General features: G+C 47.0%; 4 protein-coding genes across 4 annotated transcripts; 1 reads left to right on the forward strand and 3 right to left on the reverse strand.

Moving 5' to 3' along the window:
- Window positions 1-206: 206 nt before the first annotated feature.
- On the forward strand, window positions 207-534 carry DFJ58DRAFT_764120 (uncharacterized protein). Its single transcript, XM_041388664.1, has one exon. The coding sequence runs from the start codon at window positions 222-224 to the stop codon at window positions 441-443; it is 222 nt and encodes a 73-aa protein (XP_041248979.1). The 5' UTR covers window positions 207-221; the 3' UTR covers window positions 444-534.
- A 1,289-nt stretch (window positions 535-1,823) lies between these two features.
- Window positions 1,824-2,991, reverse strand: DFJ58DRAFT_21533 (uncharacterized protein). Its single transcript, XM_041379285.1, has 4 exons — window positions 2,543-2,991; window positions 2,030-2,482; window positions 1,942-1,980; window positions 1,824-1,877 (listed from the first exon to the last, which is right to left on the reverse strand). Exons 1-2 carry the CDS (start codon window positions 2,820-2,822, stop codon window positions 2,103-2,105), a joined length of 660 nt encoding a protein of 219 aa, XP_041248980.1. The 5' UTR covers window positions 2,823-2,991; the 3' UTR covers window positions 1,824-1,877; window positions 1,942-1,980; window positions 2,030-2,102.
- A 4,746-nt stretch (window positions 2,992-7,737) lies between these two features.
- Window positions 7,738-7,959, reverse strand: DFJ58DRAFT_652973 (uncharacterized protein; the record flags this gene model as incomplete). Its single annotated transcript, XM_041381714.1, has 1 exon — window positions 7,738-7,959. A coding segment is annotated over one exon (222 nt), but the record flags the coding sequence as incomplete, so codon positions are not given.
- Window positions 7,960-8,540: 581 nt separating this feature from the next.
- On the reverse strand, window positions 8,541-10,602 carry DFJ58DRAFT_764126 (general substrate transporter). Its single transcript, XM_041388665.1, has 4 exons — window positions 10,456-10,602; window positions 10,137-10,406; window positions 9,791-10,086; window positions 8,541-9,739 (listed from the first exon to the last, which is right to left on the reverse strand). Exons 2-4 carry the CDS (start codon window positions 10,367-10,369, stop codon window positions 8,589-8,591), a joined length of 1,680 nt encoding a protein of 559 aa, XP_041248982.1. The 5' UTR covers window positions 10,370-10,406; window positions 10,456-10,602; the 3' UTR covers window positions 8,541-8,588.
- Window positions 10,603-10,876: the final 274 nt, after the last annotated feature.

The raw sequence follows: 10,876 nt of genomic DNA on the forward strand, positions 1-10,876 counted from the left end.
CCACTAACGATTTCTATGACCGCAGTCTGACGAGTCGCAGATATGTCGGAGTGGCATGCTCAAGTATCTTCAGCTGCTCATGCATTTTTGCAGGCATCGTCACTTTAGCCAATCACGGAATCCCGGGAGTAACCGTCACCACAGCCGAACCCATATGAAGGGACTCAGTTGCACTTGCAGGGGGAAATATTGGCCCTGACACTCAACTTAATCGTCACGTTATGCACCGAGTCCATAAGCTTCGTATACGGTATCTCATTGCGCTCTGCGCTAGCCTCAGAGTTTCGGCTTCGTTTCAATACCAATCTGCGCCTTGCTTAATGGTGTCTCGGTTATCCTCTTCATTATATCCTACAACTCAGCCTCATTCGTCGTATGTGTCGACCTTCAAACGACGTCACACATATGTGGAGCAGGGTATTGCTTACCTCTCTTCTTTTTAGGCGTCACACTCCTCCAGGTGATGATCGCATTGTCAGGGATGCGGGCTATCAAAATATTGACGTGGAGCTCCTCACCTTTCGACTTGACCGCTGCACTTGTCCACCACACGCAAATGACCCCTGCTACTTTGCGGTACATGCGTTGTGTGTCTGACCTAGACACGGATGGAGGTCCAGCGGAGCCACCAGAGACACAGCCCTCTGCGTGGCATGTTCACCCTAGCATCCGGAAAGTTGTCATTTCTCTTTGGGTGATCGTTGCAGCATGCACTGAATGGGCCGCACTCATCATGTATATCTAGGACAAGTACGCCGGTACGGGTTCAATATCCCCCGATGCGCTGACCACACAAAGGTGGTCGTTCATCCCCAATTTGCAGGTCACGCAGTCCAATTATATCGTGTATGATGGGCTATGTGTCAATCTTGAGGCGTGGATCCTACCCTTTGTCAACATGGCAGTTACCCTACTTGGGCTGCATTGCTCGGAGCTCATCGCGAATGTCATTCGAGACGAAAGACGGTGGAGATACCCTACCAGAAGGAAAGGACTGAGAGTGGCGACGAACCCGCTGAAGCCGATTTTCACCCACCTGATTTGTCTCGTACTTTTCGTCGCGAAGCCATTTCTGCGTCAGTTATTCACGCCTAGTATTTTTGTCGGTGTTGTTGAACACTATCCTCGACGATCACAGACTGGGCTTTCATTCGTTATATCTGATCTCGCCTCCGACAGGGTCTCGTCGGTATTCATGTTCGCTGCTCAGGTTCGCGCTTACTGCCAATGTAAAACTGCTACGACATCCTCACTCTCGTGCATATCTGGAACTTATGCATTGCACTGTTTATATTTACAACCCGTCAATTCTCTAGCCAATTTTCAGTACTACGGGCATGAAAGGTCACCAAGACATTCGCGACGCCTTTTCCTCTGCTTCCATTTATGATCTGATGTTGGTCTACCGTGCGCGAACTTCCCAAGTTACTCATTTCTACATGTATTAGCCTTCAAGTTCTTTGACTCGATTTTGGTCAGCGGAGGAAGCTTCACAATGCTACAAGAAGGGAAACGTCACAGTCCGACCACAGAATTGCATAAGTGGTGTTCGGGTGCTGAATACTGGTCTCGGAAGAGCGAAGATGGGAATGAAAGCACGAAAATCCATTTTAATACATTAAACCTGTCTGCTAAATATCCTGTTGTATTGCATTGATATGACATGGTAGTCTAGAGTCCAGACACAGTAGTACGATGGTGGGCAGTGGCTGGCAGCTGCATGAACCCAAATGAATCGAGTGCACGAGGGGGTTGACACCGTACAAGATAAAATGTAGATGAAAAGGGAGTCATGAAATAAATGGAAAAGAACGGAGGAGGCTGTCTAGCAGCTTGAGGAGCAGAAAGAAGACACCAGCATCCTTCGCTACTTTGATCTGGATAATAGGGCAGCAAAACTTAATTTTGCACTCGTAATACAGACAACTTGTGGTGACATACCGGATCTCATATCATACGTCCTGTAAAGTTGCCTGAGAACTAGAAGGAGCTTAGTAGTTTCGGACTGATGAAACGACTGACGACATACCAAGTAATGAGCCTGCAAGAGTATTACTGACCCGAGTTTGACTTTGAAAGTGTGGAACTTGTCGCAATGGGAGTCAAATGAATAGGGCTTGGGCGGGTTGGGGAGTGGAAGCGGTGCCATTATGGTGAGTTGAGGGAGTGTGGGGGGTTGAGCTTCCTGGAGCGTAGACGGGTGGGGATGTACCCAGGCTGTCGGTGGGAGTGGGCAGTGTTTGATTACCACTGGTAGCACTAGGAGTGTGTGGGGGGAGGGTCGGGTCACCAGAAGACGGTTGCGAATGTGATGTGTGGGTAGTATTGAGTCCGAGAACAGAATGTACTAGATCACCCAGGAACCCAAGTGCACGGCTGTCTCCTGCAGCTAACCAGCATGCATGCCAATATACCATTGTGACAGCGCACAATAGACACAGGTACACCAGTGGCGCCTGCCACGGACCCAGCCAGTTTTGGACTTTGTGCGTAGTGATTAGCGGTGACTAGGCAATCCGATAGAGCATTGACAACTACTCACGAAATATTTGGATTATGGTGGTGGGTGACACCGCACTCATAGCAGCGTGAAACATGAGAAGATGCCTTGAGCCAAAATGGTCGATGGCTCCAAGTTCCGACCGCCCAGCTTTCACAATATAAGTATGAAATAAAGAAAAAAGTAAAGGAGATGCGGAAAGGGCGCATAGCCACGGAACGATCGAACCACTTGGCAGCAGCGGTATGGCCAGAAATGCAAGCGGATGTATTGTATACATAATGAAGAAGTAAATTTGGATATAGAAAGGATCGTTTGGCATGATATTGCTTGAGTGAGCCAGCACAGGTGAATCGTAATGTGAGAGCAAATGAGATTAACGATCAACGCTGATGGTGGGTTGGGACAAGCTGCAGTAAGCCATACCGCTCGACTCAAATACCAGAAGATAGGGGCCATACGTGCAAGTCAATGTGAGACCATGCTCGCCGCCCTGCGCTCAAGTCCGAAATCGAACGGTCCCGTCACTTGGTCACGAATGTGACATGCCACCACCAAGTATCGTGAACAAGCAATCCGTTCATCACTTTCAAATAATGTTCAAATGGCGCGCCGACATCATACTTTCGACAGTGCGATGTCTAGTTGTTTGTGTATGACGCTCCAAAGCCACTTTAATAAATTGTGCGATACACCACATCAGTAAATCACTAAACCTTCACAGACTTTGGCTTTTCACACAGATTCTCACAGTGTGACAGACATCACAGAATCCCAGGATCCCAGAGCCACAGACTTACAGATTCTCACAGTGTGCTACAGACTCACAGAATCCACAGAATAAATGACAAAATTTTCACTAAGTCTTTTCTTTAGTTAAACATCAACACTAAGCCTTATTGTAAACTAAAGCTTATTAAAATTCATTGTTAGGACAAAAGGTGCTAAACCTATTGACTAATTAAAACTTGTTGGAATTCACAAATTTTACACTTTGTACTAGTAAACCTCCAACTTGAAGTTTTCTAGTCAAAAATAAGGATTAGTTTTTTTGAAGATTTCAATAAGGGCAAGTTATGTTGAGGTTTGACTATAGATTTCAATAAGAGCAAGTTATAATGGGGTTTGACTATAGATTTCAACTTGACAATATTATGAGGCTTGAGAATCATTGGTATATATATCATTGTGAGAGAGGAAAAGTAAAGACACTATGGTGTAATGGTAAGTTTGTGTTATTGTTGTTGCTGAACTTTGTGAAGCCTCAAGTTCAATTCCTGCCAATGACACTTGAAAATGTCAAAAATGCGAATTTATTTTGTTCTATTTACTAGGCAATGCTTTGTCACTGTGAGTTCTGTGGCTCTGCTGGGAGGTTCTGTACAGAGCTGCACAGAAGAGATGTAGCTGGACAGAAGGGACCTGTTAAGACCGTACTCAAGTAGTATCGGATCCGAAGGGCTTCGGCCTCAGCTCGTGCGCTGTGCCCCTTTCCCGAGTCTTGCCCCTTATTTCAGAGAGCTAAAGTATCGCGTGTATAGAGTAACGGCCAATCCGGATCGGATCCGGACTAGAAACTAACGGGTGAGGACTGTCCGAAGACAGAGGCGGATATGTAGACTATAGGAATCTATCCTAAGTCTCGGAGTTGACTTTAGTAGCGTACTCAAGTCCGGATGGATAACGGAGGGACTCAGAGTCCAGACGGAATGAGTGCAATCTAAGATGATATTCGAACTGATCTACTACAGCGCATATACAAAGGTTTATATACTACGGATAGCTAACGGAATGATCAATAAGCAAAGGTGCGAGGCTATGTACGAAAGTATAAGCAAAGTCTAAGTGGAGCGTATTGGTAAGTTGGATGGATCACGAATCATGAACCGGGAATGAAGTACAAGTAAAAGCGGATTCGTAAGTGTAGCGGATCAGTAAGCATAGCGGATCAGTAAGCATAGCGGATCAGTAAGCGTAGCGGAAGTAAAGGATAACCGGTATACCGGTGTACAGGAATACCGAAAGGAGATGAACGATAGTTAGAGTTATATGAACAGGAAATGAAATAAGAATCAAAGCGGATCTGTGGACCGGACGACGGATATGTTCATCGGATCTGGATCGGATCTGAGATCCAGATCATCGGATCTGTAACCGGATATATGGTATATGACAGGACCAAGCTGTGGCACTGTGACACTGTACAGCTCTGTACAGCTCTACACAGAACATTGTAATTTACTGATGCATTGAGTCCACGATACAATCCGTCATTTTTGTAGCTACTTCAACTTGTTCTAGTAAACTGGACGGCTAGAAATCTTCGAAACTGGGCTCGACAATCAAGTATTTGCGAGATCATCAGCTGTATGAGCAACGAGTTTTTGCTCGTGATCAAAAGCACTCTGAGCTTTCACAATGTATAACTCGTTCCATTCCACCACAGCTGCTTCCAGTCCTCGCATCTCTTTTTCCTCGCGCAAGTTCCTGCGTGCACCATGCCAGTAGTGGTGACCAGGTCCAGTTATGAATCGTGGTTTGAACCTGACCAAAGTCTGATTCGAAGTTCCAACAGGAGGAACTGAACCATTGGTCCGACAGTCCACGGTTCAAGGACTTGCGGGATTCTTGAATCTGTCTTCGAACTGATTGTTGTGCGCATGGCCATCAGGAAATTCACACATTCTTATTTTGCCCTTAAACAGAGTTATTTACACTTAACCACCTTGGTGAAAGTGGATCTACTTAATGATACCAAGACCAGAGTAGGGATTTGTTAAGACCGTAGCTCAAGGGTAGACGGATCCGAAGGGCTTGGCCTCAGCTCATGCGCTGTGCCCCTTACCCGAGTACGTGCCCTTAATTTCAGAATGAAGTCCAGATGGAATCCGACGAAGTCCGAAGGACTTCCGGAGGCTGGCTACTCTGGTTGAGTGCTGGAGGACTTCCGGATGAGCGCGGGAAACTTTCGGATGAGTATAGGAAACTCTGGAAGAGTTTCACCCGCTGCATTAGATCCGAAGGTAAGCTCCCTAGATGGAAACACATAGAAGATAGGCTGCAAGGGACAGAGTCCAAAGCAGGATAGGGTAGGAGGAGTGGTCCGAAGGACAGGACGTCCGGAGGTCCGAAGGTTGCGTCGTCCGAAGGTTACGACGTCCGAAGGTTGCGACGTCCGAAGGTTACGACGTCCGGAGGACCGGAGGAGCGGACAGGATTCTAGGACAAGAGAAGAAGGGCTACAACGGACAAGGTCCGGAGTAGAAACAGACGGAGGTAGACTACACTATGGTAGAGTCGGATAGACGGGGTTTAGACAGAAGTCTCGGAAAGACAGGAAATGCCGGAAAGGCAAAGCTTCGGCTTAGGGAGTCAATCCCTAAGCATGGATATAGACGGAAGGATAAATCCGGAGGACCGGAAGGTTGGCCTAGGGAATCCTTCCCTAGGCCTAAGGAAAGGCAATACTAAGATGGACCGAAGTCCGAGATCAGAATGAGTGAAGTCTAGGATGCGAGAGAGCAAGTCTATGTTGAGCAGAATCTAAGATGATATTCGAACTGAGGAAACTTTACAGGAGTTGTACAGAGGTTTATATACTGGACGGGATCCGAGAGGATCAGTAAGCTGAAGACAAATGCTATGTACGAGCATGTGGAAACATATTGGTAAGTATGAACGGAACATAAACAAATGAACTCGGAGATGAACAAAGTACAAGGATCAATAAGCAAGACGGAAACACAGATAACCGAAGTCCGGAGTCAAGAGGATTACCATAAGGAGATAGACGCTGATTTAAGGTTTGAGCTTCGGATATGAGTATAGGTCGGATCCGGAGGTCTAGAGATATCGGATGAGGCGTCTGGATATCGGATGAGCGGATCCGGAGATCTAGGTGAAGACGAGACTAGGATATAGATCATGGATATCATCCGGTAGTCTAGGGAAGGTAAAGTCTCAGGTAGGATGAGCTCGGATCTGATGGGATCAAGGGTGGATGAAGCAGGCTTAGCTGCGGAGGTCCGAAGGTATGGATATATGGATGTACGAAGGTGTACGGATCCGAACCGATAGTGGACTGGAGGACTGCAGGCATGGATAAGGGTATGGAGTCATGGATAAGGGTATGGAGGTCCGGATGTGCATCCGGAAGGCGTCCGGAAGGCGTGGGAACATCATCGGACGTAGGTCCAGAATACGGGATATGACAGGATTAGGAGATGGAGACTTGAAAAGACATTGCTCTCGCCTTCTGCTGTGGTGTGGTCACACATCGAACAATACAACTATCAAGCGCTCATTGACATCCACAGCAGGCATGATCACAAACAGCATTGAATTGTTAGCCAATGACGCTTTCCTGCGTAGTTGTACAAGTTCTACGCATGGAGACCAATGCAAGATTCTTCATCCGATTTTCTCTCTCTGCGGTCTTGGTCTGAAAGCTAGGAGAATGAGTTTAGTTTCAAATCAGCAAGAAGATTAACAATGTACCAGATAATAAGGTTGGGGAAGTACGTGAGTACCCCCTGAGGCTGTCTGATTTACAGGTGACATAAAGCGACGTTCAGTGGATGACTTGGAGAGTGTTTGAGGGAGGGTTTCTGGAGTGTCAGTATGGGTTGCAATACATGATGGGCGCCATGAAAGCAAGTCGTCATAAACATTCCCCAGTGACCCCAAATCTTGCCTGTCAGCGCAGCAGCCTAGAAACCAACGATAGAAGATGATCATGCAAAGGAATAGGCAGGCAAACATTGGCAATATCATAAATACCAATTGTCCTTTGCGTGGCAGTGCATAATACCATGGTAATTAGCGTCATCCAGATACTAGGAAGCTCGATTGATACTCACTGTTGAGATAGTGACATTCGATTGAGATCGCCAGAGATGCTGCACCCATTCCTGCATGAAACAAAATGCAATCATGGGCAGGGGGGTCAGTCTTGTGTGGTGACAACACTGTTTGCACCAGGCGAACATGAAGCAGTGCAAGTAAGAAGGATAAGAAAGTTATGCCGAGCATGAATGGAGACATGATTCCGACAGGGCCAAAAGCGAGCGCTGCCAATCCAGCGTATAGCTCACAAGCGTAAGTAAATACGAAGTAAGTTGTGAATGACTGGTTCATTGTTGAATGTGGGGTCATAAAGAGTGCAAACAAGAAACAAAAGCATTAGGGGTGTGCACAGCCACATTCTAATGACGTACTGTTGAAATTTGCATTGAGCATCATGGCAGTTTTCCATTTCTGAAGACACACACTAGGGTTAGGGTTAGGACACCAAACCAGCAAAAAACAAGGCCCACCCAGCCAGAGTGGCCGTGGCGGGACAGGAAAATATTGAGACAGTGCATGAGCCGAAGCTCACACAAACTGCAGGTACCCTCTGAGGACAGGGTCGCCGTGCTATGAAAGGTCCCTACAGCCCAAGAACCTGAGACATGAAGAGGCCCATGCCATCAAGGTAAGTATGAAGAATTAAATACATGAGTGGTTGAGTTATATACTGGGCTGATTGCGCACGGACCATCGGGTGATGTTTACGTATTACCTAATATTGACACGATAGGCTATACTAGTCGTCCTTATCATGATCGTGCGGAAAGGGCTGCTCAGCGCTTAATTCTCCCAAACCTCGTCATTCATAACCCTCAGCAGGTCCAACTCTTATCTAAACCTTGTTAACACATCGGAGGTTTGGACATTTTACCTCTTGCAAAATTTCAATCAAAAGCATATCTAGACCTGGTTAGAGCATTCTAGACCTAGCCTGGAACGCTCTGGAGCGCTCTAGATTGCATTTAGAATGTGATTTCACTAGTGGCAAAATGTAGTAAAACGTCGAAACCCCCGGTGTGTAAGTAGCAATGTAGAATCAATTAATCCCATTTTTGGGTGAGATGATTAGATTATTCTCACGAACCTACATTGTTGTCTTACAAATATCTGCAAATCATATTTTGTCTGTCTTCTTGCGGAGTCGGGGATTGGCGCTTGCGCCGCTACGATCATCTTACAGGTGTGTAACAATAAACAAGGTACATACACAGACTCATTTAACTTCCGCAGTTCGCTGCGTTCATATGATAAGAGGATCTTCCCGCTTTTCTGAATTTGAATTCCGAAGGGAATGACCTTGCGCGGATGCTTCCTCCAACCTCAACTCCTCCGAAATATCCTTGGGACTATCCGTCGGAGGGGTATCAACGGCTTTAAGCTCCTTCATGGAGACAGCACGGCGTTTCCCAATAAAGATCCTGCCCCAAGGTGCGTCCTCCAACGAGCGAACAATGATATCCTTCTCGAAGAGATATTTGATGTCTTCCAGTGGATACCCAGTCGTCTCGGGTATGAAGATATATACCCATGCTGCCATTATAAATGAAGCAACACCGAACACGAGATAAGTCCCATAGGTTATGCGGTTCAGCATGATAGGCATGATTTGGGCGATGACGTAGGTAAACAACCAGGTAGTCGCAGTTGCGAGGGACATGGCGGCTGTACGGAGATGGCCTGGGGCAACTTCAGAGCCGAGGACAACGGGAGTGATACCCCAGCCCATGCAGAAGAAGACGCCGAAGAGATATATGGCGACAATGGAAACGTACGTCCCTGGCACAATGCCCTGGTTGGGGTGAGCACCAGCGTACCCGCCAATCCATAGCATCGTCAAGCTCTGCCCCAGACCACTATAAATCAGGGACCTCTTCCTACCCCAACTTTCGATGACGAAAGCAAGAGTTATCCATGCCGTGACAAATTTTACGACACCATATATGCCAGTAGCAAATAGCGTTGAAGAAGTAGATGAGAAACCGAGGCCGGCAAATATTTCAGGGGCATAGTAATTAATTGCGCTCGTGCCAGACCACTGCAGGAAGAAGGTGGCAAGAGATGGGATAATGCAACGCAGAAATATGATTTTCGACTCTCCCATCTTGCGGAATTGTGTGAGCAGCGGCAGTCTGCGCTTCCCGATGAAATCGGCGCGAATCTTGCTGAGAGTCAGCACGACAGCATCATCATCCTGATCCTTCCTAGCAATATATGCGAGGGCTGCAGCCGCCTCCTCATAGCGGCCGCGTTCCACAAGCCAACGGGGAGACTCGGGTTGAAAAGGCATAAAAAACAGTAAGAGTGCCCCAGGTACAATCTGGGAGATAAGGGGCAACCGCCACTGCATTTGTCCTGGTGAGATATTGAAGGAAACGCTGTAGTTGATCCAAACTATACACTATCGATCAGGCAAATTGTCACAGGTCTGGAAGTGACACCCACAAGCCAGCATATTTCCAAGTTCTATAGCAACCTCGTTGCTGCCGGTGCATCGACCGCGTATGGCTCTCGGGGCACATTCAGATACGTACGTTGGCGCCAAAGCTGTCATCAAACCCACTCCCATACCGCCGAAGAAACGGGAGAAATAAAAAACTTTCAATCCGACAGCCGGGGACATTCCAATTCCAGCTGTTGATTGGATGATGCTTCCAATGAGGTAGATGACTCCCGAAGCCAATAGAACAGGCTTTCTCCCAAATCTACTTGCAAAGTAACTCGAAAATAATGCCCCAAAGCTAAATATATGAGTCTGATTGTGGTAAGCGAGAAACTGAACTGCACTCACAATCCGCCCCCTTGCAGGACCGAAATTATATTCGCGATCGAGCTAGCGCGTGCAGAGGCTGATTCCGATGACAGACCGAAATATTCTTGAAATGATGGCAATGCGAGCACGCCGCCCATTAGACCAAGCTCCCAACCAAAGCAGACGAATCCCATGGACCCTGAGAACGCAAGAAAGTAGGCATTGCGGTACTGAATGATATCCTGGAGTTCCCTTTTCAAAGTCGTCGCCATGTAGAGCAGAGAGCGTAATGTCATGAACAGGAGGGTGTGCGTATCTCACCCAAAGGAGAGCGTGCAATGCCCCATATCATAGTGTGAATGGTTGTCTTAAGGGATGCCAGCTTCGAGCTAGCAAACCCCATTTGGACACTGGTTGCACGCGGTTTTACTACCTGAGTGCGGACTGTCCGGACATGCAAAATCGACAACTATGGTTAGCTTCCCCACAACTTTCTGAAAGACCTCAGTAACCACGCCTTACGCATGATTAAACTATTTGAAGACGAACAAAACCTCATTTGAGCTGGCGATAACAATCCTTGTGACCCCAAAATTTGGCCGGTCATTAAAATAGCGCCTAGAGTCATGAAAAATAACGCAATCGACTCCTTTTACAGCCTCGAGTATGACTCTGGTATTGAAAATGAGAAAGATATCAAGTTCAACTCCGAAAAAAAAAACTCTTACCTGCTCATGGCGCGCTCGAAAAGACCCAGGCGAAGCACTCCGTTGTCAGAC

This window comes from Suillus subalutaceus (genome assembly GCF_016647625.1).
Source record: "Suillus subalutaceus strain FC151 chromosome Unknown DFJ58scaffold_10, whole genome shotgun sequence".
In the NCBI taxonomy this organism is placed as follows: domain Eukaryota; kingdom Fungi; phylum Basidiomycota; class Agaricomycetes; order Boletales; family Suillaceae; genus Suillus; species Suillus subalutaceus.